The sequence below is a fragment of the Prionailurus bengalensis genome, chromosome C2, assembly GCF_016509475.1.
Source record: "Prionailurus bengalensis isolate Pbe53 chromosome C2, Fcat_Pben_1.1_paternal_pri, whole genome shotgun sequence".
NCBI lineage: Eukaryota > Metazoa > Chordata > Mammalia > Carnivora > Felidae > Prionailurus > Prionailurus bengalensis.
Window position 1 is genome coordinate 149,686,021 of NC_057350.1, and position 27,990 is coordinate 149,714,010.

Here is a 27,990-nt window from a genome sequence, read left to right on the forward strand (position 1 = left end):
CATATTCCGTCACATTCCGTGGTATGAATATTTGCCACTTGCTCTGTATTCCCCCTGTTGATGGGCCTATAGGTTTTTTTTTTTTAATTTTTTTGTTCTTGCAAATTAAGTCTCAAGGAACATGCTTGAACAAGTCATGTTAGTAGCTGTATAACTGTGTTATTGTACAGTTTTGTGTTAGCAGTTGTATACTGTTCATAACTGTCACCATTCTGCTCCTTCTTGACTCATACCACTTCCTCCAACACTGTAAATTTCCAGGCCTCCACTCCGATTTGCATATGTGTAGACGACCCTTTGCTTCGGCTAAATTTCAGAAGTGCTGGCCTTCTAGCTGAGCCTTTCATATCACAAAAGTCTGGAATGCCATACCTAGACTCAGGAAAGACCTTAGACCCAGCCCCAGCGGATTAAACAAATCCTTCAGGTGCAATGGCCGAATAGCAATATCTTCAAGTCCCAAGAACTCAGGATAGACATACAGAACATAATAATGACTAATAACAATAAATAATAATAAACAGAAAGCAATCAATAACCCCAAGGAAAGCAAAAAATTAAATAAGAAAACGTGACCATTACCGTGCCACATGTCTAAATAATCGCTCTAATGTAACCTGTGGTAGACAGGATTTTGTCCCCTATGCCCTTTGCTTGCTGCTGTTGTGCCTGTGACTACTTTATGATATGTGCAAAAGGGACTTTGCAGATGCAATTGCAGTTATGGGCCCTAAAATAGGAAGATTATCCTGGATTACCAGGTGGGCCCAATCTAATCACTTGAGCCCTTAAAAGCAGAGAAATTTCTCCAGCTGGGGTCAGTGAGAGAGAGGCCGTGGAAGAAGTCAGAGAGAGTCAAAGCATGCTAAGGGGTGTCTGGTTGGCTTTGAAGATGGAGAGGCCCAAGTGGCCTCTGAAACATGAAAATCACCCATCCAACAGCCAATGGGAAACAGGGACCTCAGTCCTTCCATTGGAACTGAATCCCTTCAATAACTGAATGAGCCTGGATGTGGATTTCCCCCCCAGAACCTCCAGGTAAGAACCCAGGTCAGGCAACACCAGAACCTGGAGCAGAGAAACCAACAGAGCCTGCCAGACCTCTGGCTTACAGAACTGTGAGGTGATAAGTGTGTGTTGCTTTAAGCTGCTAAGTTTGTGGTAATTTGTTACACCAGCAATGGAAAACTAATACACCACCTACTATTAATTCAGCTGGGAAATGGTAATGTAACTACACTGGGAAGCGGAGGGGTAATTCTGTTTGGTAAGGGGAGAAGGCCAAAATAAAACTAAATTTTCATGTTGCACGACAGGAAATTGAAAGATTATATTGAAACCTTAAAAATAGCAGCGTGGGCATCTGTAGAAATATGGCAGTAAATATTCAGAGAAACAGCTAAAAGTGTTCTAAGTGATTGCTTCTGGAGAGCCGGAAACGGGAGTGGGCAGGAGTGCGAGAGGCTGGCGAGCTTTTCATTTTGAGCCTTGGAGAGAACTATATGGTTTTCAAACGCACGTTTCTCGGTTCCTGCGGTAAAAATAAAGAACCGGTCACAGCACCGCCAGGGCACGACGTGCCTGCCTCTCTGAGGGCCAGAGCAGGTGGGGCGGGGCTGCCCCTGCCTGCCCCCAGGGGATGGACGGCAGCCCCTCCTGTCTCATCACCAGGGTGGAGGAGAGCAACAGCAAGCTTCTGGAATCAGAGAAGAAGCTGCAGGAAGAACGGCAACGCACCGTGGTGCTGGAGCAACACCTGGAGAAGATGCGCCTGGAGCCTGGGAGGACGTCAGTCTGTCAGAGAGCAGCCCCCAGGAGCAAAGCAGGTAGGGGCTGGCCCAGGGCCCCCAGCCGCAGGGGGTGGCCTTGCCATTAACGGGAGAGCCCGCCAGCGGCAACCACTTCAGCCCCGTCCAGAAGCAAGCATGGGGGAGCGGAGGCCTCCATCGGGGCGGAGCTCGTCCTGCCTCTGCTGCTGGGCGTCTTCTTCCCCAGGCCTCCTCTTCAGAGCCAGGAGCCCCAGAAGGCCATCGGCCCACGTGGCTCTGACCCAGCCCACCTGTGAGCCCTCATAAAAGTGGCAGTGCCTCTGCTAAACGCTCTCAGCTACCACCACCACTGCCTGTCACCCCCACCCCAGCCCTTAACCCTCTGTCCCCAGCTGACTTTGTTTAGAGTTGGTCATGAGGCGAAGTTGGCCTGCTGAGGAGGCCAGAACAGCAGCAGTGGCTGACCGGGAGAAGAATCCCTCTCTGCTTGCTACAGCAGTAGAGCATAAGCAGGGATGGAGTGGCTTCTCCGCAGGCTTGGGGACCAGGCTTCTCTGTCTTGTGTGCCGTCATGCTCAACATGCAGCTTCCATGGTCTAAGGTGGCCGCTTCGGCCTCCCCACCAGCAGCATGAAGGGCAGGAGGGAAGGGACGTCCTGCTCCTTACGTTTTAAGGGCATGGTCCTAAGGTTGGTTGCTCGTGTCACTTCTGCCTTCACCCCCTGACCACACCTAGCTGCACAGGGAGATTTTGTTGTCCTAAACGAAAAGATCTAGTGCCGTAACCCAGTCGTTCTCAAGGTGCCGTCCCTGGACCAGCAGCATCAGCATCTTGTGAGGCTGTGGCCAGATGGGGGTGCAGGATGCCAGAACCAGAAGCCAAAGAAGGAAAAACTGTTAGTGTGGAGGGGCTAGGCCTGCCTCCCTCTGACGTCCCCATCCCAACCTCCCTCAGGCTCTGGAGTGAGGTGCTACCCCCACTGCCCTGTCTCTCAACACTCCACTACATCCCCCAGCCGTCCCCTAGCAAGGACACTCAGACCTTTGTCCCAAGCCCAGATGAGATGAGAACATTTCAGAAGGATGGGCCAGAAGTGAGGCACAAAGCAGGAGTTGTACCCTTCTCCTTTCTCCAACCAGCAGGGCCCAGGACTCAAGGGGCCTTCCAGGAGCTGCTGAGAATCCAGGCTGGGGAAGGTCCCCAGCTGACTCTCCTGGGCCCTCAGGAACAGGTCCTCTAGGGAGGTGGTATTTCTAGGCTTTGGGCTTACCTCCTGAGTAACCTAACCAGGGGGTGCTAAGCCGCGGCAGGAAAAACCGTTTTGGTTCTGCCCAAATAGCAAGGGGCAGCTGCCTGAGAAAAAGTGTTCATGTGGCCTTTGCCACCTGCTGGCCTGTGACATGGGCAGAGCACCACCCCACCTGTAGAATGAGGAGACCTGATTCTGGAAGTTGGCCCCTCCACAGCAGTTCCCCTCCAGTGGGGAAGGTGGATAATAACCAAACAAGCCACTAAAAGACATGCTAAGTCAGAGGAGGTGATAGGAGGTGCTGAGAGCGGCTGGTTTCCATCAGGGACAGGGGGCTAGTGAAGACCTCATGGAAGAGTTGACATCTGAGCAGAGACAATGGCAGGGACGGGGGATGAGCATACAGATACCCGAGGGAAGACAAGCGCAAGGGCACTGTGTGAGAGCTTAGCTGGAGGCTTGAAGGAACAGCAAGTGAGGCCGGAGTACAGCCGGCCAGAGGGGAGGGGAATATGAGGCAAGGTCAAAGAAGTGACAAGGTACTAAAGAGGTGGTCAGATCACATAGGCCCTGAGGTATAAATGTGAGTTCACCCGGCCTCACAAAGCTCTAGAGGCAAGAACTATCATCCTCATTTTATAGGTGAGAAAACCAGTTCAGAGAGGTTGATGGTTTGCCTGAGGCCACACAGCAAGGGGGTGAAAGCCAAGTCTACTGACTCCAGGCGATTTTCCCTGGGCCACACTATCCCTGAGAACCAGCACAGGTTTTCTGATGCTGTGATTGTGCCCAAATTCCCTACCCATTGGCTTTGATTTCCTTTTCTGAACATTCTGGGGCCTCTGGCCCTGGCCACACTGGATCCCCTGTAGGTATGTAGGGAGCTGCTGGTCAGGGTTGGCTCTGGAGGTGGGGGGTCCAGTGGTGTGAGGGCATCAGAGGCAGTGATGGTCTAGACTCAGGCTCAGTGTGCAGGGCAGATCTCAGTCCCAGCTGCCTTCCAGAAACTTGTCAAGGGCAAAGTTGGAGACAATAACAAGAGGAACCACCCTGGTACAAGGCAAGCAGAATCAGGGCCGTAGCAGACAGCACAGCCTGAGTCCAAGGGAACGCAGAGCAGGCATCAGGAGGGCTTCTAGAGGGAGGCAGCCCTCGTGCTGCATCTTAAAAAACCCTTTTTTTTTTAATTGAGGTATAGTTGACACACAATGTTAGTTTCAGGTGTCCAACATAGTGATTTGACAACTTATATGTTATGCTATGCCTTGTCCTTCATCTTGGAGGAAGTATAATGTTTCAGCAAATGGAAAAGCAGGAAATAGGCAGTGGAGGTGGGGAAGGAGGGGAGAAGGAGAGCATTTACATAGGGCCATGGTGTCATCACAGAAAGTGGCTGCCACTGCCCCCACAGGTCTGCCCACCTCCAACACCAGGCACAACCCGAATGGGAGTGAAAGGAAGGACCCCTCCTTCACCCAGCTCTCCAACGTACCCATGGAATCACAGATGGAGGAGCTGACCACCAGGTGCTCTCTTGCCCCACCTTCCTGAGGGTGGCATTGTCTGGGTGGAGGTGCTTCGATGGGCAGAAGGATCGTGTCCCTCCCCCTTTGACTTCTGTCTGCCCCGAGGTTGGCCTGCCTGGGTTCTGGGCCTGTGATTCAGCAACTGGCAATCAGAGGGCAGAGAGACCCAGCCATATCCCTGATGACCTCAAAGTCCCAAGAGAAGTTTTACCAAGTGTGGGTTGCTAAACCCTCTTTTCTCACTCAAACTTTTCAGGGTCAGAGACCATGGTATTCAAAGAAGGATGGGGAGGACCTTTACAAAGTAGTCCTCCTCCTTGAGGCAGCCAACATTCGGGGGGATACTGGGTGCCAGGCCCAGGGCTGTGGGTGGGCCCAGAGAACAATCCCACATGGTATTCCCCCAAGGGTCTGTGGGAGGAGGGGACGGGTCCAGGAGAACCCTGAGCCTAAAGAACAACCATGCCAGCAGCCCTGTTCCCAGCGCCCTTTACACATGCACGCACCCCCATGTATGCCCGCACGGCCACGCTAAGCCCTTTCTTCATGTGGCCCAGGCTGGCCATCCAGGCGGAGGAGAATGAGATGCTGAAGGCTGCCCTGGGCAGCGCCCTGCGTGGCAAGGAGGAGGACTTCCGTATGTACCACGAGACCCTGGGCCAGGTGAAAGGGGTCTTCCTGCAGGCCCTGCGGCAGCAGAAGGTGGACAAGCACTAGGACGGTGGCTCAGTGTCAGCCTGGCTGGACGAGGCAGCCTTAGGCTCTGAGAGGATGAGGCTCTGTCGACTCCATCTGCTCTGGCAGCCAACCTGGGGCAACCAGCTCAGCTCCTTCTCCCAGAAGAGGTTCCCCGAGGGTGACCAAAGCCAACATCTCAGACCAGGAGGGCAAAGGAAAAACCCTGGTTGAGCCCTGCCGGAGACCCTGGACAGGCGTGGATACGGCAGGGGAGGAGGCCCAGCTGCCTGCTCAGCACCGGCGTGAGCTCTTGGACAACAAGCTGTCTGTGAACAGACGGCGGTCCCCTGGGCAGGTGCTCACCACCCTTGTCCTAGGACCTAGCTGGGAGTCCCTGTCTGCCCAAATGGCTCCATATGCACAGGCGAGCCCTTCGTGCTCCAGCTGGGAGCGTCCCTCAGGCCAACCAATCCCACCCACCCCACCCCCCCTCACCAGGGCATATCCCCCCCCATTCTCCCCTCCATGGCTCCATCCGTGGACACCCCCAACCTTTGCAGCCTTGGGGACATGTGCTCCCAGCCACTTTGTCAGCCCGCTCTTCAGGGGTCTTCCTTAGATGCAGACCCTCAGACTTGTAATAATAATCATTATTTTCATAGTCGCCACAGGTCCTAGTGAGTGAGCATCTATTGTGGAAACCTGACCCCATCTAGTCCTTTAGTAACCCAAGGATTTGTTGGGTTACCCTATTTTGTAAGGTTAATAGGTTAATAGTAACCCTACTTTGCAGATGAAGAAACTGAGGCTTATAGAAAGAAGCTGGGCTAACATTTAACCCTCCAGTTGAGCAATTAGCCAGGACGGGAGTGCCCACCCTCAGCCAGCCACTCTGGAGGTTGCCTCTGCTTGCTTCCAAAAAGGCTGCCTCTAGTGGATGCTGGTGGTGGAGGGCAGGTGCGGAGCTGGGCCGGAGCTCCAGGCAGGAGGATTCCGAGGCAGTGACCCCAGGCAAAGGCATGGTGTTCCTCCCTCACGACCACACAGGGGAGCGCTGGGAGGGCTGCGGCAGGAGAGCCCCCACGTCCCTCTGTAACTGTCACAGGCTCACTCCCTGCTTCACTGCACTTACAGCCATGGGGAGGGGTGGCCCTAAGGAAAGCCATCCACAGCCACACACACCGACCAGACACCCTGGCCACACCTGTGTGCACACAGGCCCACACAAAGGCACAGATGCACACAAATACCTACACCCGGGCGTACGCAGCCATACGTGAGCGGCGTTCACACCCCCAGACACGGGCTTGTGCTCACACTCCCACACGTGAAGACCAGTCACTAGCACAGTGACTCACAGATGTGGGGGCACATGCCGTGCAAATACCTCCTCCCGAAGGGAAGCCACCTGGGGCCCCTGGGACCCTGTCTGCTCAGGCCCTTCCTCGGGGATGGGGCCTTGGAGGTATTCTGTGTTGCCCCACAGTCGGGAAGCCCCGGACCCTGCCTGGAGTGACAGGTCTAGAGGCTCCTCGGCAAGTGAAGGCCAACAGGATGAAGCAGCAGTCCTGATGGGGTCCTAAGGGTCCCTGGAAAGGAAGAGCTCTCCTCCAGTTCTTGGTGGAGGGAAATGGCCAGGCAGTGCCGGAGGGACTGAGAGGGTCTGTGCTGAGAGGGGTCGTTGTGTGACCGTGAGGACTGGGCTCAAGGCAGAGTCAGGACACCAGACCAAGTGATCAGCACCTTCCCCTGCAGGCGTGGGGGAGCCCCCGAGGGTGGTCTGAGGGGCTGTGTGCAGGTTCCAGCCCCTGGGGAAGTCCCTGGGAGGGACAAACAGGCAGAGGACCAACTACCCTTCCTCAGGGATGGACAGAGTGGTCACACTGTGGAAGCACAGGGTGGCACAACCCACACTCTAACCGCTCAAGGGTGGTTTTGCTGCCCTTCCTGGGTCAAGGGTGCATCTGAGAAAGGAAAGTGCGTCAAGTCACGGGGTCTGAATGGGGGTGGTGCCTGGGGCAGATCTCTCTTCCAATTCACCAGCTGTGTGGCCTTGGGCGAGTTACTTAACCTCCCAGAACCTCCACGTCCTCATCCGTAAAATGGGGGCAGAACTAGAAACCTCCGTCAAGGGCTGTTGAGCTGTCAAAGAACAGCTCAAAGACATTTAGCTGATTATTCGGTTGCCATTCACTTCTGTACAAGGCACATGTATCAATAGATTGATTTCATTCCACAAAGATAAAACAGGATTTATATGAGAGAGAGAGGCCAGAAAAGACTGCCATCGGGCATAGTAAATCTTGTTTGCTCATTTTGGGGTCAACTGACTAATTGGCATCTTGGAGAGGTCAGTCTGGGCACTCACTCCTTGCTTAGGCCACCTGTGGACATAAAGACAACAGTCTCCATTTACAGATTCTACAGGCAGCCTTGAGAGCTTTGCCCCGGAGCTGTGTGCTGCGGCACCTGCCATCAGCACCCCAGCTTAGTTAGACCAAGCCTGCTCCATCCTCCGTCAGAATCCCTCTTCAGGAGTCGCTGAGTTAAAAAGGGTCGAGTGCTAGAGCAGTGGCTGGCACACAGTAAGTACTTAATAAATGTTAGCCCTTGGTATTACCTCTTACCGCTGTTAGTTACCTCTTGAGCCGCCCCACTGCCCCCGGCACGGGGGGTGTCGGGTGAGACAGACATGGCCCCTGAGCTCTAGGAAGTGCCCCGCCAGCCAGTGGGGGAGATAGACTCACAGGCCGCCATCCACTCAGCCGGCCGGCCATCAGGTGGGGAGTGCCATCGGCATGCCAGCCTCTTCAGGCCTGTGAGTGGTCCAGAGGTAGATCTGACTTGCTGTTTTCGGGGAGCCCCTGGTCAAGTCAGAGGCATGGCAAATAGGGCTGGGATGGAGTGGGAGGGGTGGGATGGGGGTGGGATGCACACAGAATGCAGCCCCTCAGAGCCTCTCACCTTCTCTGCTGAGGCTCCCAGGCTCGTTGTCCAGATCTGGGGTTTGGGGGGAGGGGGCTGTCCATACTTCCCTGAGGAGTGGGAGGTGGAGGGTGGAAGGGGAAGGCCCAGGAGAACCTGGGAGCAGGCTTTTTAAGGAAGGGAGGGGTTGTCAAAGGGGCCAAGGACTGGGGCCCTGAGGATCTAATGCAAGTGGGCCAGGTCGGGGGTAGGGTGGCCTAGTCTGTACAGTTTAGTGACCGTGGCCCCTCCAGAGCAGCACCACCTTCCCCTGGGACCCTGAGGAGGAACTCCTCAGCCCCCAGACAGGTAGGCAGCCGGTGGGCTGGACTTGCCTTTCACAGATGACAACGCTGAGGTCCCTTCCTGGGGCTGAAAAGTAGTAGGGGGAGGAGAGAGACAGGTGCTTGGAGGGCGGAGGGACAAGGACAAGTGAAGAGGCTGGGTTGGGGAGAGGCCTCACGTGAGGACTCTCCCTGGCCGCACCCCAGGCAGGTGCTGCGAGCCTGGGTGCTCAGGTTTCGGTACTGACAGGTGAGACCTGGTTGAGCTGTGGGTGTGGCTTGGCCACTGTCCCTGTGAAGGCCTCTGGGGCACTACAGCTGAGCTGGACAAGGTCGCAGCCTGGCTCAGGCTGATTCCAACCCCAAATACATTCCATTGCCATGGGGCCCCTCCCCTGCTTTCAGGAGCTCAGGGCAAGGTGGCCTGCAGTGGGGGTCCTCCTCTGCGCCCCCATATGCAGTGGCCAGAACCAGCCTCTTCTCTCCATCTCCATCCCCAGCGAGGCCCAAGCTACCCCACCTCCTCTCCCCAGGCACTGCCTACAGTCCCTGAGCCTTGCATACACACACACAAAGTACATACGTCACACACTAGATACATAACACACATGCACATGCAAAGTGCACACGGCATACATATACACACAACAAACACACCGCAAACAACATGCAAGGCAACACATACACAGACCCCACATACAACAGACACAAAACACAATTATAGACACACAGGCTACTTCCCACACATTTTTACTCTGAGTAACAATACACTGGGAAATGAAAGGGGACGCTGGGGCTTGAGAGAATTGGCCCCCCTGCCCACTGTATCTTTCCTAGTGTCCCTTGCAGCATTTGGGAAGCTGACCCAGGCCTTTGTCCTGATCTAAGCCTGGTCGACTTCCTGCCCTTGCTTTGTGGGCTGGCCACGCCAGGCACCCTCCCTTGCCACCACCCTCATACGGGGTGAGGCTGGCTTTGAACTGTCCGGTGCCACGTCCAAGAGGCCTCTCTAGCCCTCTATCCAGCCTGCCCTCCCCACATGCCAGGCTCCCTGCAGACCCCGCTGCGCACAGCTCCTGCTGGGTGAGCTCTGCCTCTCTGGGCCTCTGGAGTGAGGGAGCTGTGGCTCTCTTCACGAGCAATTCAGTGAGCCAGGCCCTTCATGGAGTGAGTCATGGAATCCCCCCCAAAGCCCAATAAGGACAGAGCAGGCTCATTTACAAATGGGGATCTGAGGCTCTGAGAAGTGGATCCCACCAGCGAGGCAGATCTTGGGCTCAGGCTCAAGTCAGCTAGCTGAGCCTGTGCTCTGCATGTGCAGCCAAACCACCCATCCGCGTCTCTGAGCCATTCTCTTCGAGCCTCGTGAGAACTGGCTGGCATGCCCAGGCTGGTCTCGGCCTGCACCCAGGGTGGGTGAATGGGGTTCTTGCCTCTGCAGAGCGATCAGCTCCAGAAGCTTATGGGGCTGACCTCCTTGGGTGTCAGTTTCTTTTTCTATCAACTGGGGGAAATGGTAACACCTTCCCTAGGGGTTATAGTGACATTAAAGAGTCCATGTAAAGCCTTAGAACCGTGCCTGGCTACTGGGGTTAACTTACTACCCTTCTAATAACCACTGACTCTACCTCAGGACTCCCCTTGGGTGTGCCGCACCCCACCCCTGCCCAGGAAGCCCTCCCTAAGCCCTGAAGTCTGGCTCAGGTATCCATCCCTCCTCCAGTGTGACCCATGATCCCAGCTGCAGCCCTCACCCAGCCCCCATACTGTGCAGTAATCTCCACGTGCACTTCTCAGGTCCAGGCACCATGACGAAGGCCACTGTGTCATTCTGTGTGGTGTGTGTGCGGGGGTCTCCTTGCTTCTTCCTCTGGGCCAGTGTGTCTGCCTGGGAGGCCTAAGGGCATTATGAGAAGATAGGGGACTCTCTCTCCCCTTCCCAGACCTTGGTCGGGCTCTGGAAGTTGCCCTGCTGGGGGCGGGGGGAGGAACAGCCCCTTCCTTCCCCATCCTCAGCTGAGCCTGTGGCTGGGGTCCAGAGATCAGCAGGAGCTCCGGGACCTGTCCTGTGATTTATTTCAGTCACACAGCTCCTTCAACGCCACTCTTCCACCGACCCCAGACCCTCCTCACTGCACATGCCTGGACAGGCCCCACAGACACGGCACAAGTATATACAGCTCCCTTAGACTCAAGGCTCTCATCCTAAAGGGAGACTAGCAGATGTTCCTGTCCTCTCTGTGGGTTCTTCAGGGTACCCTTCTGTATTGGGAAGGCTGGGCTGAGGCCTTGGCTGCCCCTTCTGTGAGTGAGGGCCCTGTCCTGCTGCCCCCAGAGAGCTCCCAGTCGGTTAGGGACACTCAAGAGGATGCCAGCCACTCCACATACATATTTAAGCCTTGCCAAGTGACCCTGCCAGCACCCCTCCACTTGGGCAACTGCCTGTGGGATAGGGCTGAAGTATGGGGCCCCCTCACATGTCTCATGCCAGTTCCAGCCCTGCTAGTTAAGCCAGTCCTGCCTCAGGCACTGACGCCTGGCCAGTTAGGACTCTTGGCATGATGAAATGAACCAGGGCAGGGGGCTAGATGGATCTGCCCTGGGATGGCCCTTGGGAGTTCACATGTAAAGGTGCAGGGTAGAGTACAGAGCTGCGCATGAAGTGTGCATGTGTGTGTGTGTGTGTGTGTGTGTGCAGTGGGGGCAGGGCACAAAGCCAGTAGGGGCTGTCCGGAAGGCTTCCTGGAAGAGGGGAGTCCTGGATAGCAGTGAGAGGGAGACACAGGCTCTATAGACCAGAAGAGGCAGGTTGGAGTGAGGCCCAGGTGTCCCTGTTGGAGCCTATGCCACTGGCCACCCCTTCCCCCACCCTTGCCCCCCCCACAATCCTCCCTGCGGCTCCCTGTGGCCAGCAGCTCTGCAGCGCTCGGCTCTGCTCCACTCTGCTCAGCTCCGCTCCAGGAAGGCCACCTCCTCCCTGCCCTCCTCCACCCTCCTCCTGCTGTCACCACTCACCGCTCATAGCCTTGAGGGGGTGGGGACCCCAGGGCTGGACACACCCCACCGTGGCCCCAGAGCCTAGCTGGTCGGACGGACACAAGGTCGGACGCAGGACCCCGGAGCCTGAGGTGGGCAGTGTGCCAGGGTCCCTCACAACCTCCTCAAGGTCAGTGCCATCTGGGGATGCAGCCACTCTGGGGTCCTTGAGACCTGCGGAGCCCACCTCAGGCCCCTCATCCCAGACTTCAGGCCCCAAAGCAGTCTTTTACCCCAGGTGTACCTAAGGTAGGCAGGACCAGGGGGCAGGGGCACCCCTGTGTCCACAGGGTAGCCTAGGTTCCAGGGGTCTATCGGAAGAGGTCCGAGGCCGGGGGCCAGCCCTGGCCCTGCTCACAGGGGCCTCACTGGAGACACCCTGCACCGGCCATGGGGAGCTAAAATTGGAAAGTAGCAAGTGGGAGGCAGCTGACAAAGCTATTTCGCGGGCTCTTCACTCTGCTCCGGTTTCAAGCTCCTGCTCCAATAACCCGATCCTCCAGGCCTCCCTACCCCCACCTGGCCGATGAGGAGCTGCCTCAGCCCTCAGCCCAACAGGGCAGAAGTCAGGCTGGGAAGCCCCCTTGTATGGGCAGGGGCAGCAATGCTCTTCTCTTATCTGAGATTCCAGACAGCTCACTGAGAACACACAATCCTGTCCCAGGCTCACTGTGTGACCTTGACAGGTCCCTGTCCCGCTCTGGTCCATGACCCCTCTATGTAGTCGGGAGAACGCCAACTCTGGGGGCCCAGGAGAGCTGGTTGTGGTGCTGGTAAGGAAGATTTGGGGGAGGATCAAGGGTGGAAGACAGGGTCATGCCAGCCACCTCTTGGCCCAGCCCAGGCCAAGAAGGTGCCTATACATGTTTCTCCCTTTAATTTGGCCCTGGGTCTGTTAACCAATGCACCCTTGGGAAGGCCCCAGGCCAGGCTGCAGTCTAGGAGGGGTTAGGAAAGGATGGCCCCGCAGGACTCCTGAGGATGAACTAGGCCCTGGAAGGAGGGAGTGGCTAGGCTCACCGTGAGCCCGATACCAGTCAGCACCTTGGACAGTGGCCAGCACCCTCCCTGGTGCCCGCCTGGCCCTGCCTGGCCCCACACCCACTACCCTGGGGCACCTCTTCAAATAGCACCGCCTCCAGCCAGTATCCAGGGCCTGAATACACAAGTACTGAGAGAGTGGGGCTGGTGTGGCCACGGACACAGGCAGGGACCAGGGAAGTGGCAGACTGGGGCTCAGAGGCTGGTTGGGGCAATGGGAGTCAGTGAAAGGCTGGAGGCTGAATGAGAGGTAAGGAAGCTTGATGCTGGGGACAGGACCTTGGGGGTCTTGAGCTCTCAGGGAAGTAAAGGCAGCTCTGGAGGGGTGTGGGAATCAGAGAAGGGGATGTTGAGGTGAGTGGGGCATTGTCAGGAGCTAAAGGAGGCTTACTGAGGGGTGTGGGGACCCTTGGGGCCAGAAACATGATTGAGGTGATATAGGGTTCTTCCACATGAAGGTTATCTGAGGCCCTGGCAGAAGCAGTTTGAGCAAAAGGTGGGGACCGGTCTCCCTGAGAGGTATGAAAGATTAAGCGAAGATGAGGCAGACAGGCTGAGAGTGAAGCTTATGTTTTCAAGAGCCTTCAATGGGCAGGGTGGGAGTGGGAGTAGCAGCTAGGAAGGGACATGGGATGTTGGCAGGTGTGGGAGGGATGGGAAGAGGGGAGGGGAGGATAATAGCATGAGATCTCTGAAGGGCAGGAGGGGCAACTTCTCTTCAGAATGGGATCCCCATCACCTTTGTGGGGCACCATGAGATGGGGCTAGGCAGGGCAGGGGGGCAGCAGTGCCCTCACTCGATCTGTCTCCCCCAGCACCATCCAGGCTATGGGCATCAAGACAGCGTTGCCTGCGGCGGAGCTGGGCTTGTACTCCCTGGTGCTGAGTGGGGCTCTGGCCTATGCTGGCCGGGGCCTCCTAGAAGCTTCACAAGGTAACAGCCGGGCTCTGGAGCAGAGGGTGGGAACCTTCTTCCCCTTGGGACCTCAGGGTTCCACCCAGCAAGGCCGACATATTCCCTAGGCCGAGGGGGTTGGGCTGAGCTAGGCGTAGTCACAGGGAGAGACAGATGCAGAGACACTACAGAGACCTGCACACAGAGCCACAGAGAGAGAGAGAGACTCAGACACTCGGGGATACAGTCAGAGACCTGGCCCCAGCCACACAGTGAGACCCAGAGAGAAGCAGAGGCAGAGAGAGAGAGAGACTGACCTAGACCCATTCCCCTGCTTCTAGGGTGGGAGTCAGCCTTGCTGTAGGGGCAGGTGTGAGTGTGTGTGTGTGTGTGTGTGTGTGTGTGGAGTCCTCCCCAGCCCCCACTAAGGCCGCATTCCGTTCTCAGATGGGGCCCACCGGAAGGCCTTCCGGGAGTCTGTGCGACCTGGCTGGGAGTATATTGGCCGGAAGATGGTAGGTCCCACGCCCCAGGATCCCTGACTGAGGTCCCTTACCCTTGGCATGTCTCTCCCATCCCAGACCCTTCCTGACTCTCCTATTCCAGATATTCCCATGTAACAGAGGACTCACAGTGGGGAGGGTCTGTGGCTTGAGCTTCAATGCCTTCAGTTTCTCCACTGGCCCATCCTGTGTCCTCCTGGGGCCACATCAAGCCTGACCCAGACACTGTTCGTTTAGCAAATAAATTGAGACATGCTTCAGCAGGGGCCTCCAGAACCACCCTTCCCAGGAACAATGCAATAATGGTGTAATGGGAGGCAATATGCTGGACAGAAGGGGAGCTTTGAGGGGCAGGGCAGCTCACATGGTGCCCCTCACTCCTCTCTACCTACCTGGCTGGGGAAGGCAAGGACCTCAGCTATTGCTGTCCTCTACTGCATAAGAATACAGGGGCTGGAGAGGTGCTGGGACTCTGATCAGCCAAAGTGCCAGCCCATCCTGCCCCCTGCCCCTCCTTAACCTGCCCGGGCCTGCCCCAGGACGTGGCTGACTTCGAGTGGGTGATGTGGTTCACCTCCTTCCGCAATGTCATCATCTTCGCCCTCTCTGGACATGTGCTGTTTGCTAAACTCTGCACGATGGTTGCCCCCCAGGTGAGCTGGACTGGGCCACCCTAGCCTCCCCTGCAACTCCCCCTCAGCTACAAGGGTTGGGGTCCCACCTCCATTTGTATGGATAGATAAGCCATTCCTTCTCCCTGTCTACAGCTCCGCTCCTGGATGTATGCCGTGTATGGGGCCCTGGCTGTGCTGGGCACGATGGGTCCTTGGTACCTGCTGCTGCTACTTGGCCACTGTGTCAGCCTCTATGTGGCCTCACTCTTGGGCCAGCCCTGGCTCTGTCTCGGCCTTGGCCTGGCCAGCCTTGCCTCCTTCAAGCTTGATCCTCTAATCTCCTGGCAGGTGTGCAATGGGGAGCAGCAAGGGTGGAGGGTGCAGGAATAGAACCCCAAACTTCTCACTCCATCCAGAGCCCTTACCTCCTGAGTCTCCCCAAGCATTTCCTTCACTTTCCCACCTGTCTCCAAGCCTTTGACTGTGGCATAGACCTGCCCACAAAGTGGCCCCATCCACTGCAGCAGGGACAGGTGGTTTCCTGCTCTGTCCGAGCACTTAACATGAATTAGCCCTCAGTGGCCAGTGTTGACTGACTCTGGGCAAGACAGGAAGGGGCAGGACAAGGCTGGGCCCCTGTGGGAAGCTGGGTGGGCTTCCCAGAGACAGGGGCACCTGGTGAGCTGGCGGCCTATTCTCTCCCATCCAGAGCGGGTTTGTAACAGGCACTTTTGATCTTCAAGAGGTGCTGTTCCACGGGGGCAGCGGTTTCACAGTGCTGCGTTGTACCAGCTTTGCGCTGGAGAGCTGTGCCCACCCCGATCGCCGCTACTCCCTAGCTGACCTGCTCAAGTACAACTTCTACCTGCCTTTCTTCTTCTTCGGGCCCATCATGACCTTTGATCGCTTCCACACCCAGGTGAGAGGACGCCCTGTGGGCCCCAGAGCAGGGCTGGGGCCCGGTCTTCAGAGAGGGGCTCCCATCTCAGGTAGGACTCCCAGGGCAGGCTGTGTCCCCACCCTCAGGCATGACCCCAGGATGAAGCCGTAGTGGCCTGCCTCCTCAGACCCCAGCATGGGGCCACATTCCCCCTTCAGACAAGGATCACCGGGTGGAGAAGTGTCTCCCCTCTCGGGCAAGGCTGCCAGGATGAAGCCGCGTCTCCCCTCAGCCTCGGATCCCCGGGCAGTTGGTGCCTCCTCATTCAGAAAGGATTCCTCCGGCAAGGCTTGCCTCCCCACTCAGACACTTGGCATCCCCCAGATGAGCCAGGTGGAGCCGGTGAGGCGCGAGGGTGAGCTGTGGCGCATCCGGGCCCAGGCCGGCCTCAGCGTGGTGGCCGTCATGGCCGTGGACATCTTCTTCCACTTCTTCTACATCCTCACCATCCCCAGCGACCTCAAGTTTGCCAACCGCCTCCCGGACAGCGCCCTCGGTGGGTGCGCGTGGGGCCAGAACAGGGGCTGGGAAAGACAAAAAGACCCTCTGCGCCCCCATGGCGTCACAGCTGGGGAAGCTGACACCCTGAGAGGGCACAGCACCTATCCAAGGGTGGGGGGACGGGGACTGATTCTTTGAAATGCGGGGGACTTGGAGATAGCTTTGTTCTGCGAGGCCAGAGCTGTTGGGGCTAAAGCCCGCCCCACTGGGCCTTCGGGTTGACTTCCACAACCGGGAAGGGGTCTCCCCTGGGCGGGCCCAGTCCAGCTCCTCCCCCAGGAAGTAGGGACGGGGTCTCTGTGCGGGCTGGCCGGGTGCAAGGACCTCCCCTACGCACTGTGGAGAAAGTGTGTAGGGGAGACTCTGGCTCTGCGCCACCCCCTCCTGGGATTTGGGGATCCGGGGAGCGAAGACCCGCGCGACGCCCCCCAGGCAGTGACGACACCCTGTCCCCAGCTGGCCTAGCCTATTCAAACCTGGTGTACGACTGGGTGAAGGCGGCCGTGCTCTTCGGCGTGGTCAACACCGTGGCTCGCCTTGACCACTTGGACCCGCCCCAGCCTCCCAAGTGCATCACCGCACTCTACGTCTTCGCGGAAACGTGAGTGCGAGATCCCGGGGACACGCCACGGGGACCCCCACTTTCCCGTAGCCTCTTTCCCCCACTCCCCTGGAGCTCTGCTTTGGGCTGATGACACCCATCCACTCTCCTCCCTCAGGCACTTCGACCGTGGCATCAACGACTGGCTTTGCAAGTGAGTTGGGGTGGGGTGGGGCAATGGTCACATCAAACTGCCAGGTGTCTGAGCAGGGCAGTGCAGAGACTGGTCCACGTTCTAAAAGATCAGCCCTGGGCCAGAGGAAGCAAGGAGGAGGTCGTCGCAGAGGTCTAGGTGAAAGACAGAGGTTTGGACGTGGATGGGGCATTGGAGGTGAGAAATGGTTGGAGACACACCAGGGGGAGCCTGGACAGGACTTGGCCATAGATTGAGGGATTGGGAAGGAGAGGGTGATGACTCCCAGATTCCTATCTGGGAGGTGCGGCATCCAGAGAGGGGTTCTGTGTGAGAAATGTCTGGTAAGATCTGGGAGACATCATTGTGGAGGTTCAGAGAGGTGGTTGGGTCTGAGGGTCTGGGGTCCAGAGAAGTCTGGCCAACTGATGCAGCTCTGAGCGTCATGAATGTGGGAGGGTAGTCTTTGGTCCTTGGGAGTGCATTAAGTCTCCAGGAGAGAGAGCAAAGAAGAGGAGACTAAGCGTAGCTGAGATTGGAGCTGGAAGGACTCCCACTGGGGGAAAAGGGAGAACCGTAGAAGGGACTGAAAGGCATGGTCAGAGGAGCAGAACGGTCAAGACCACATGACAGCCTGGAAACAAAGGGAGACCAACCAGGCATTGTGGGGGCAGCTGGGTCAGATGCTGCTGGGGAAGCTACGGAGGGGGGAACACAGAGGAGTGACTGAAGGGAGAGGTGAGGTGTCTTAAGACAGCAAACAATGGGACATGCTTGGTTGCTAGAAGTATAAGCTGGGGAGGCAGAATACAGGGGTGAGTGTTAGCGTAAGGTCTCTGGGAGGTGATGGAACCAGAGCTAGGCAGCAGCTTGGCTTTGGGACAGGGAGGAGGAAGAGAAGCCATCATGGAAGCAGAATGGCAGATGAGTGTAGAGAAGTAAGGGATCCACCTGAAGGCTTTGGTTTTCTCTATGAAGTGGGAGGCAAGGTCACCAGCTGAGAGATGCACAGTTGGGCATGGAGGGAGGCAGCATCTTTGTGTCTGCTTTCCTCCTGCCTAGCTCACCCACCACACCCATTCAAGTTGTGGGAGAGATAAGGGTGGCATAGCCACTGCAGAGCATGGCAGACGAAGCTGACCAGAGAAACCGTGGCATTGAGAGCCCAGGTGGGGTTGAAGGTAGTGGATTTTTGGACACTAATATGTGAAGGTGTGAGATTTTCCTTATTAGGGCTTAGCTTCTTGGGTGCGGGTGAGGAGAAAGTGGGGGATTGGGCTCTCTCAGATGGGTGAGAAGGAAGAAGTGAAGGATACAGGGTTTTAGATTATTTATAATGATGACTCATTGAATTTAAGCCCATTAAAGATGGTGGTAAAGATAGGGTCTTAAGATGAGGAAGGGGCAGAGGGGTCAGTGAAATTGAAGAAGTGGAGGTGGGAGGCCACATCAGGAGGGGCTGGTCGAGAATGGTAATTAGGAAGGAGTGAGATTTCAAGAGGTGACAAAGTTGGAGTTTGTCCATGGGAGTGGGTGGCTGAGTTGATGTGGAGAAGAAGCCATTGGCAATGAAGAGGTCAAGGCATGGTGAGGCCAGTTACTCAAGGGGTCTTCTACTGAATTTGTTTAACAAATATTTATTGAGAACCTACTATGTGCCAGGCACTGTTCTAGGCACTGGGGATACAGCAGTGAACATGGCAAAGACCCTGAACTCATGGAGCTTACAGTCTAGTGGGGAGAAACAGACCATAAACAGGTAAACAAACACATAAATAAGATAATTTTAGAGAGTGGTAAGCGTTATGAAAAAAATAAAACAAGTGTAATGGGATAGAAGCTGGCCACAGGATAGAAGCTTCTACAGCTGTGGTCCGGGCAGGCCTCTGTGAGAAGCTATTTGAACAGAGTATTGAGTGATAAGGAAATCTGAGGAAGAGAAGTCCAGAGAGAAGGAACAAGTGCATAGGCTTGAGGCAGGATCCAGCTGTGTTTATCTGAGGGACAGGAAAGCCAGTAAGTCAAAAGCATGCATGAATGAGGGGGGAAATGGTAGGTGATGAGGTCAGGGAGGGATCTTCTAGACTTAGTAGAGAGGTAGTTTATTCTAAATGTAATGGGGAGCCGCTGGGGGAGGGTTTGATCGTGGAAGTCATGTGATCTTACACTCTTAAAAGATACCTCTATCTGCTGTAGGGGGAGAATGGACGGTAGGGGGCCAAAGGGAGAAGCAGAGAAATGGCTTAAGAGGCTCTTGCAATAATCTATGTGAGGAGATGATCGGCTGGATGAGGGTGGTAATTGGGGTGGCAGCAGTGGTCAGGACTGGGTGGAGCCTATAGAATTTGCTGGCTTGGACGTGGAGAGGGGACTTGATAGTCCAAAATGGCACCGAGGCTTCTGGGTGCAACTGAATGGAAGTGTCATTATCTGAGATAAGGATGCAGCGGGGTTGGATAGGGATGGGGGAATCAGTCATTCAAGTGAGATGTCTAGTGACAGGGAAATGTATGAATCAAGGGAGCAGGCTACAGACACAGATTTGGGGCTCATCAGCAGAGAGGCAGTGTTCAAAGTCTTGGGTCTGGATGAGATCACTTAGGGAATGAATAGGAGATAGGGAATTCAAAGCTGAGCCTTGCACCTTCTGAAGTTGGGTAGAGGAGAGGCAGCCTCCTCTGGGTAAAATGTGCCCAGGGTGATAGCGTTGAGGAGGGCTGCCCCTGTTGTGTATCCTTTGCCCATCTCCTACTTGCCCTCACCCTCACCCACACTCTTGCTTGTCCTTTCTCCTGCCTTTCTTGCAGGTATGTGTATGACCACATTGGTGGGGAGCACTCCGAGGTGATCCCGGAGCTGGGGGCCACTGTGGCCACATTTGCCATCACCACTCTGTGGCTTGGACCTTGTGATATTGTTTACCTGTGGTCATTCCTTAACTGCTTTGGCCTCAACTTTGAGCTCTGGGTGCAGAAGCTGGCTGAGTCGGGGCCCCTAGCACAAATTGAGGTGAGTGGGGAAAGTCTGGGGTAGCGGTTGGCTGGGTCATTGGAGGGGGTGGCACTGCTGCTCTCTAGAGTCTTCCAGCCACATGTGGCCCCCCGTCCAGAACTTTCTCAGAACACCCTCCTTGTTGTCAGGGCAGTGGCTCACCCTTTGGGTATCTAGCACTTCCTTCTATGAGAAGTGGGCGCCTGCACCAGGCTGTGTTGGGTCAGACCGTCCCCTCTCTCTGGTCATCCGTGTCCTCATCTTTAACACTGAGGGGGAGCTGGGGTGCCTGGGTGGCTCAGTCAGTTAAGCATCCAACTTCAGCTCAGGTCATGATCTCACAGTTCGTGGGTTTGAGCCCCTCGTCAGGCTCTGTGCTGACAGAGCCTGGAGCCTGCTTTGGATTCTGTGTCTCCCTCTCTCTCTGCCCCTCCCCCGCTCATGCTCGGTCTCTCTCTCAAAAACAAACAAACATCAAAAAAAAAAAAAAAAAAAAGAGGGAGAGCTGACCTGGGGGCTCTCAGAGACCCAAGCCCATTCCCAGGACCTGGGATGGCCATGTGGGCAAGACCTGTGGCCAACCATGTCCTCTTTCCTCTGGCCCTCTTGCCCCACTGCCAATGCTCTCCTGGACTGGGCAGGCCTCTCTGTCGGAGCAGATGTCTCGCAGGGTCCGGGCCCTCTTTGGGGCCATGAACTTCTGGGCCATCATCATGTACAACCTTGTAAGCCTGAACAGCCTGGAGTTCACAGAGCTGGTTGCCAGGCGCCTGCTACTCACAGGTGAGGGAAAGGGGGGTGTGGCTATAAAAAATGCCAGGCATCAACCTTGAGGACTGTGACCTTCTGGCCCTTCTGAAATGCCCCCACCCCAACCCAACACCCTGGGGACTCAGAGGGAGGGCTAGTCAAGTGGGGACAGGCATGAGAAGAGTCACTGAGGATGGGGTCCTGCTCCTGCGCATTGATGACCTCTTTCCCACACAGGGTTCCCCCAGACCACTCTGGCCATCTTGTTTGTCACCTACTGTGGTGTCCAGCTGGTGAAGGAGCGAGAGCGAACCCTAGCACTAGAGGAGGAGCAGAAGCAGGACAAAGAGAAGCCCGAGTAGGTGGGAGGAGGAAGAGGGGAGAGGGATGGGTTCTGCTCAGCTGCTTCCAGGCCCGGGCCCAGACCAGGCCAGATGGGGCCTGACTGATAGAATAAAAGACTTTTCTACCACAGTTTGGCTGTTCCCTGTCCCTTCCCCCAGCGGTCTCCTGGCTCCTTGTCCATGCTGGATGAGGGGGTGGAGGTTCTGGGCCCCAGGGAGTGGGGGGCAGGCTCTTGGTGCACACAGACTGTGGAGGAGATACCTGTGTGGAGTGCAGAGGCCGCTGACCTGGCCAGCCCAGCAGCTGAACGTTGAAGCCCAGAATCTTCAACCACTTGGTCACTGACTCTTGGAGTACCTGATTCCAGACCCTGAGCTACTTGCTCAGAAGGCACTTTATTCTTCTTAAGGAAGGTGACTTATCCAGGCCGCAGGGTGTGCTTGAGGGGGACACTCCCCATCTGACAGGTAAGGAGATGGCTTCCCGTGGGGAAATTTCCCCACGCACACACACGCAAACTGGGACTGGGCCAGAATGCAGCCTGGGACACCTGTCTGTGGTTCTGGCTCATGGAACAAGGACACCAAGGATATGGAGATGCCTATGAGCCCTTAAGTTCCTCATCCCTGCCCGGAAAGGCTAGGACTGGGCAGCAATTTCCCTTCCCTGCCAAAGCAGCAGCCCGGGCGGCACAACGGGATCCAGGTGGGTTCTGGCCTCTCCCAGCCTCCTCTCGGGAGTCCCCACATGGCGGGCCTGTGTGGCCACAGGACAGGAGGGATGCTAAGTTCAGGCCCTCCGGGCTGGTCACATCTTGGTCAGGCGCAGCACGTTGAGCCGCACAGGTAGGAAGGTGGCACCGGCTGCGTAGGCAATCTCCCGCAGGACGCCCTCCCACTTCTTCTCATCCTCATTATATCTGGGGGTGGGAGGGATTGGGGACAGGAGCACAGAGCTTGATCAGCCAAGTGCAGTGTGGGCCCCGGCAGGGAGGGGTGGCTGGGTATGCTAGGCCCACCCCTGGGGACTGTCCCTCCGGCCCCAGGCCCATCTCCAGGAAGGTCTGGTCCTGGAGAATTCTCATGCCCTGGGAAAGGGGGCTGCCACAAGGCCCACCCTTAAAGAACAGCCACCCCACATTCCAGGAAGGGTCACCTCTTAAGGAATGCCACACTCCTCCAGGAAGGCCTGCATCTCCATGGCCCCTCCTCTGGACAATTCTGTATTCAGCACTCCAGAGGCCCCGGTCCCCAAGTTCCACCCACCCCCATGCCGGCAGCAGGTGCTCCAGGCACGGAAACCTCTTCCCTCCACCCCCAGGAAGGGTCAGATGGAAAGTGATGGTTCTGAGAAGCTGGGGTCCCAGCTTCTTCTCAATCCTGGAGCCAGTTCTCCAGGATGGAGCAGGGAAGAAAAGCTTGGCTGCCTCTTCAGGGCCCCCTCTACTCCCTGGGGCCTGTTTCTGTGGGTCTCTGCCCTAAGCTTGGGGTCAGCTCCTAACTGAGACACGGCTGATGCTCCACAGTGGGACTTGGTACCCTGTGAGTCAACCCAGACTTTGCCAGCCACACAGAGAGACTGACTCTTGGAGTACCTGATTCCAGGGGCCGAGCAGGGTGTGTCTGCTGCCCCTTCCCCATGGGACTCCCTGGAAGAGGAATCGCCCCACTCCCAAATGAGCTTGCCAGTCCCGCTGTGGGGCATCAACCTTGCTCAGGCTTCCCCTCACCTCCCTGGGCCAGGCTCACCTCCAGATGTCATTGAGCTCTGTAGGGACCAGCTCTCCAGACTCGGTCTCCAGTGTGGCAAAGCCACCGATGGCATAAAGGGTGCCCGCCAGGCTGACCAGGCTGAGTGAGCTGCGTTCCTGTGGGAAGGCTTCAAAGGGTGCCCACCTGGTGGGGAGAAGGGGGCATGAAGAGGCGCATCACCCAGGGGCCTCAGGAGCCCCAGCGCCCATAGCTTCAGCTGCACCTCTTTGAAACCTGAATCCCAGACACCCATGCTCCCAGCACAACCTCTTGTGTCCTGACCCTCCCAGGACTTCCCGCCGGTCTTCCCCTTTCTCCTGCCCCTGCCACTTCCCTTCATGGACCCCTGGTCATTGCATCCAGCCTGTCCCGTGAAATCCACCACAGATCTCCCCATTGTCCCTCCTTTGCTCCTGAACTAATTCTTGCTTGCTCGCTACCTCAGCGGCCACTGAGCAGTCCTCTCCTGGTGCCCCTGCCCCATCCTTCTTCTCCTTTCACTGCCCAGTTATTCTCAGGGTGTCTTCACTCCCCTCCTCTGGCCCTGAAGTTGGGCCTTCATCCCTACCCTCCAAAACAGCACTCAGGTCCCCAGCCACCACAGAGCATAAAATCCAGGCACAGCACGCATCTCTGCTGATGTGCCTTTCTCACTTCCCCCCTGCCTACCCTCTCCTGTCCTCAGGCTCCTTCCTGGATGATGTATCTACCCTCACCATCCCTTGGGGTTCGGGCCTCGGTTTCTCCCTCTTACACTCTCTCTCCCGAGGGAGCTCGTCCCCTCCATTTTCTGTTGACCCCTGCTCAGCGTTCTCCCTGCCCTGGTGGGCTCCTCCTGGGTGCCCCCAGTTCCCTCAAATACACAGGTCCTAAGTGGACCCTCACGTTTCTGATCTAATGCCAACTGTTCTCCAATAAATGGCCTCCCACCCTGCCTCAAGGGCGTCCACTTCTCCCTCTTATCCCCAACATCCAATCAGTCTCTAAATTCTATTTCTTCTGTCTCCTAAACTCTAGCTGCTCAAGGTGTGGCTCGTAGACCAGAAGGCATCAGCATCACCTGGGGGCGGAGGGGGAATTATTACAAAGACACACTCAGGCCCTTCCCCAGGCCTGAGAATTAGAATCTGCATTCTAACATGATCCCTGGGAGATTCGTGTGTGCACTACAGTGGGAGATGCCCTAGCCTACGTCTTTCTCCAGTGCATCCCCTCTGCCCCATTTCTGCTGTGCCCTCATCTCCAGGCCACCACCCTCCCTTGCTATACAGCTGCACCCCTGCCTCCTGGGAAATCTTTCGTCTGTTCTCCACATCAGCTGTCATCTAATAAAACACAGATGTGAGCCTAAAACCCATCACAGGCGTTTCACCGCCCTCAGGATAAAGTCCCGCAGCCCTGCTCGCCACCTCTCCAGCCCACCCACCATACCTGAGCCAAGGCCCAACTTGGCACCAACTTCCCTCTGCCTGGGGCATCCTTCTCCCACCATCCCTTTCGTGGGCTAAGTCCAAATGGACTTCCAACTCAGTTTTCTCCCGACCTCCCAGGACCAGGCAGCATCTGTTTTGGTCACCGTTGTATCCCTGGCACCAGGCCACTGCCTGGTATGAGTCTCTGAATGAGGAACCTGGCACCTCCCACCCCACTCCTGGGAGCTCTCTCCTGCAGAGCAAGCTGGCCGTACCCCTTGCCCCACCTCGTGGGGGAAGCCCGCCTCATTGCTGATTAGGGGAGAGAGGCTATGTCTGTGCTGACGTCCAAGCTCAACAGCAGACGCTCGGGGCAGCAACTATGGGTCCTGCCAGGACAGACACGGAGAGGGCCAACAGGCCCAAAGCCACACAGCCAGGCGGTTACAGTGGGGCCCTTGGTCCCTGGCTGCCCAGCCGAAGGGGTCAGGAAACAGTCCTACTTGTTGTCCGCGATGCTGTATACTTCCGCTGAACTGGTCAGCCCCGTGTCTGTGACCCCAGCGGCTACAAAAATGCGGCCGTCGTGGACGGTGGCCCCGAAGAGGGAGCGGGCAGTCTGCATGGGTGCCAGCTCCTTCCACTCGAACTTCTTAGGGTCATAGACACACATCTTCTTCAGGCACTTCCTGGAAGGTGGGGGACACTGAGTGAGGGGGGAGGAGCCTGAGCACAGCGCCCCTCCTCGGCTTCGGGAGCACAGCGCCCCTCCTCGGCCTCGGCTTCGGCTTCGGTCCCTGCAGCCCGCACCAGCCCTGGAGAGCCTGGGGAGGCTGTGCTCCCGCTCTAACCTACAAACCCGCTCGTGCGCTCGCTCCAGGCCCCAGCCTCACCTGTCACTGCCCTTGCCGCCAATGACGTAGACCAGGTCCATATGGGAGAGCACCGCGTGGCCGTACACAGCGTAGGGCAGCGGGTCCGATTCGCCCCATTTGAACGACCTGAAGGGGACGGGAGGAGGGCGAGCGCCGGGGTCAGGCGTGCGCTGGGTCCGCGTCTCTGCAGTCGCCCGCCCACCCGCGACACATTCGGAGCGCACCCCGTGCGCTACCGGCACCCCCCGGTCCCTCTCGCACCCCCCTACCGACCGCCCCGCCTCCGCCCGCCCGCAGCCCCGGCTCTGGCTCGAGCCCCCGCCGCCGGGCCCCTCAGCGCCGCCCCGCCCCGCCCCCGGCCCGCGCTCACAGCCGATCGTAGCACATGACCGAGTCTAGGCTGCGCTCGCCGTCCTTGAGCTCCCGGCCGCCGACCACGTAGATGGAGTTGAGAGCCTCTCCCAGGCCGAAGAGGCAGCGCGGCGAGGGCAGCGGTGGCATTCCCAGCCACTCGGAATCCAGGTGGTCAAACTGCGGGGCCGGACGTCCAGTCAGCCACCCGCCCCCACGTCCCCGGCCCCGCTCCACCCCGCCCAGCCACCCCGGGCCTCCAGGTGGGGCCAGAGCAGCCTGGAGGTCATCCCTGGAGACAGTGCCCTCTCTTCCTACCAGGCGAAGAACAACTGAGGCCTCCGGAGGTTAGACGCCCGGAAACCACCATTACAGCGCCAGGATGGGGCACCCCACGCGAAGTCCTGTCCCTTCCCCAGTACAACTCTGCAAGTGAGGCCTGCCTGCCCTGTTTTCCACCACATCCCACTGTACAGGAAACCTCCAAATACAGCTCTGCCACTCATCTCTTAAGATCTACAGTGTAAATCTGTGGCCCCGACCACCTCCACAGTCTTACACAGTGGTATCAGAGGCTCATCTATCTGGAAAGTTTCTGAAGGCTGAGCGGTGTGAGGATGAACGCTTTATCACCATCAAGTAACCTTCAAACAACCTTATCAAGCAGGCAAAATAATATCCCCATTTACAAACAGAGGCCCGGAGAAAATAAACAATGTGCCCGCCATATGCCTTGGCTGGTTACTGGTGGAGCCGTCCCCGGTCCCCCCACCCTGCCCCCAGTTTAACCCTGGCACCGTGTTGCCCCTCACCCTTCTCACACCTGGTCAGGCTTCGCTGAGCACACCACTGGCTAGGTTCATTCCAGTCTCTGTCCCTTGCTTACCATTCCCCAGGCAGAAACACCCTAACTTCCCCTTCACGCGTCCGAATTCCCCCCCAAATAGCAAGACTCAAACCTACACGGCCAGTCATCAGGAAACCGTCATCTCTGCCCTCTGAGATCCCACACTACACTACCACTTGGACTGGACACCCCACTCTATTGGCCCTTTGCGGGCCTCAATTTTCTTATCTGTACAGTGAAAAGACTAGGCAGGAAAGTCCCTTTGTTTGGGACACTCTGTTCTCTACTCCAGTCCTGGCTTCATGCAAAGGCCCTGGCTCCAGACCCCTACACTGACCTTGCTCCCCCTTCTCACTGTGTCTGACCTCAACTCCTGGGCAGAGATAGAGCCTCCAACAAATCAGACCATCCTGGGGCCAACATCCCCCTGAAACTGAGACATCGGAGTTATGTAACTAATTGTCAATTGCCTATAACTGTCTTCAACCTTCAGGCAAGTGGCTCAGTCAACCTCCCCCCCCCCCCCCGCCCCCGGGGTGCTTCTCATCCTAGACCCAATGGCCACTCCCAACAAGTAGACACAAGCCTCTCCTGGGCCCCAAGTCTGCCCCTCTCCATTCCCAGAACCCAGAGCTGGCTGCCCCTCCCAGGGCTGGGCAGGCACCTGCAAGAAGTAAGCACTCATGGGGTCCTCTTTGTTGTCCTCGTTGTAGAAGAGGCCCCCAGCCACAAAGACCTGGTTCTCCTTGGTCACGAGGCTGACATGGTTCTTAGGGATCTGGGTGGAGAGGGAAGCACAGTAACACTCGTTGGCTGCTGGATCATAGGCCACGGCTCCCTCCTCGCTGATCATGAAGATGAGGTCCTGCAGGAACATGCCAAAGCGCAGAGTGTCATTGAGGATCCCGGGTATGATACGTTCGTCCTCCTCCACCTGCTCCTCCTGTGCCTTGGCTTCGCCTGCGCCCTTGTCAGCAGCCTTGGACCCGGCTGCCTCCTTCCCCTTGTCCTTCTTCTTCTTGCGCAGCACAGTGAGGCGGCCCTCGTGTGCGTCCTTCACCATCTGCACCTTGCGCAGCAACTCGGGCTGGGCACGCACAAGAGGGTGGTTCTCCACGCGGCTCTCCAGGAAGGCGCGCGGCAGCAGGCGGCAGCGTACGCTCTCGAAGACGGTGGGCAGCGCACGCTGGCGCTCCGCCTGCGCCTTGGCGTCGCCGCTGCCCGCCCACCGCATCACCGCCTCGAACACCGCCTCCTCCTTCTCCACGTTGAGGCCATCGCTGGAGATGATGGCGATGAGCTCGTCGGCCGAGAGCCCGAGGAAGTCGGCGTCGCGCGCCACGAGTGAGAAGCGCGCGCAGATGAAGTCGCGGGCGGCCACGGCCAGGCGCGCGCAGTCGAGGAGGAGGCCGAGGCGGAAGACGGCCAGGCAGTTGGCGAGGCACAGGCGCTTCTGTAGGAAAGACACGCAGATGGTGAAGATGGACGGGATCTGGAAGCGGTGCGCTGCTGCGAACAAGTCCTGCACGCTCGCCTCGTCCAGCGCGATCTCCGACGTGTACAGGTAGTGCAACACCTGGGCCACCACGTCCGGGGACACCTCCTCCAGGCGCAGCTCGCCGGCCTGCTCGGGCTCGGCCAGGAAGCGCGCCCGGAAGTAGGGGCTGCAGGCGGCCAGCACCAGGCGGTGGCACGGGAACTCGCGCTCCCCTACCCGCACCACACAGTCGAGGAACTTGCCGTGGTCCAGCATGTCCTTGAGCCCGTCCTGCAGGAGCGTCTGCTGGTACAGCCGCTGCTCCTCCGCCTGCTCCAAGCCCAGCGCCATGGTGGGTGGCTTGGGGTGCCGCTGCCTGGTCAGGGGGGCCTCCTTTTTCTATTCCTCTGCTTTCCTTCTGGCCCACTCTCAGTCTACGCAGCTGTCTTCACGGAG

The 27,990-nt window shown here is 57.4% G+C and overlaps 3 protein-coding genes across 9 annotated transcripts in view; 2 read left to right on the forward strand and 1 right to left on the reverse strand.

Moving 5' to 3' along the window:
• CCDC13 (coiled-coil domain containing 13) overlaps window positions 1-5,893 on the forward strand; it is a 53,546-nt gene extending 47,653 nt beyond the window's left edge. For both annotated transcript variants that reach the window (XM_043595629.1, XM_043595628.1), the window contains exons 14-16: window positions 1,672-1,826; window positions 4,431-4,545; window positions 5,103-5,893. In XM_043595629.1, the coding sequence (XP_043451564.1) occupies window positions 1,672-1,826; window positions 4,431-4,545; window positions 5,103-5,262 (430 nt within the window). In that variant the 3' untranslated portion in view covers window positions 5,263-5,893. The remainder of the gene's footprint in view (window positions 1-1,671; window positions 1,827-4,430; window positions 4,546-5,102) is intronic.
• Window positions 1,719-20,950, forward strand: HHATL (hedgehog acyltransferase like). 6 transcript variants are annotated; one of them, XM_043595636.1, is made up of 12 exons: window positions 1,719-1,826; window positions 13,364-13,482; window positions 13,891-13,958; window positions 14,486-14,599; window positions 14,714-14,908; window positions 15,270-15,479; window positions 15,825-15,996; window positions 16,458-16,602; window positions 16,721-16,756; window positions 19,543-19,744; window positions 20,368-20,509; window positions 20,714-20,950. In XM_043595636.1, exons 2-12 carry the CDS (start codon window positions 13,377-13,379, stop codon window positions 20,836-20,838), a joined length of 1,515 nt encoding a protein of 504 aa, XP_043451571.1. In that variant the 5' UTR covers window positions 1,719-1,826; window positions 13,364-13,376; the 3' UTR covers window positions 20,839-20,950. The 6 variants fall into 6 exon arrangements, with proteins under 6 accessions (XP_043451571.1, XP_043451572.1, XP_043451568.1 ...); XM_043595637.1 differs by lacking the exon at window positions 1,719-1,826 and adding an exon at window positions 6,018-7,808; XM_043595631.1 differs by lacking the exon at window positions 1,719-1,826 and adding an exon at window positions 8,363-11,637.
• A 247-nt stretch (window positions 20,951-21,197) lies between these two features.
• KLHL40 (kelch like family member 40) lies at window positions 21,198-27,987 on the reverse strand. The gene is made up of 6 exons (XM_043595630.1): window positions 26,722-27,987; window positions 25,230-25,390; window positions 24,878-24,985; window positions 24,488-24,673; window positions 22,570-22,716; window positions 21,198-21,740 (listed from the first exon to the last, which is right to left on the reverse strand). The coding sequence occupies exons 1-6, from the start codon at window positions 27,883-27,885 to the stop codon at window positions 21,629-21,631; spliced, it is 1,878 nt and encodes a 625-aa protein (XP_043451565.1). The 5' UTR covers window positions 27,886-27,987; the 3' UTR covers window positions 21,198-21,628.
• Window positions 27,988-27,990: the final 3 nt, after the last annotated feature.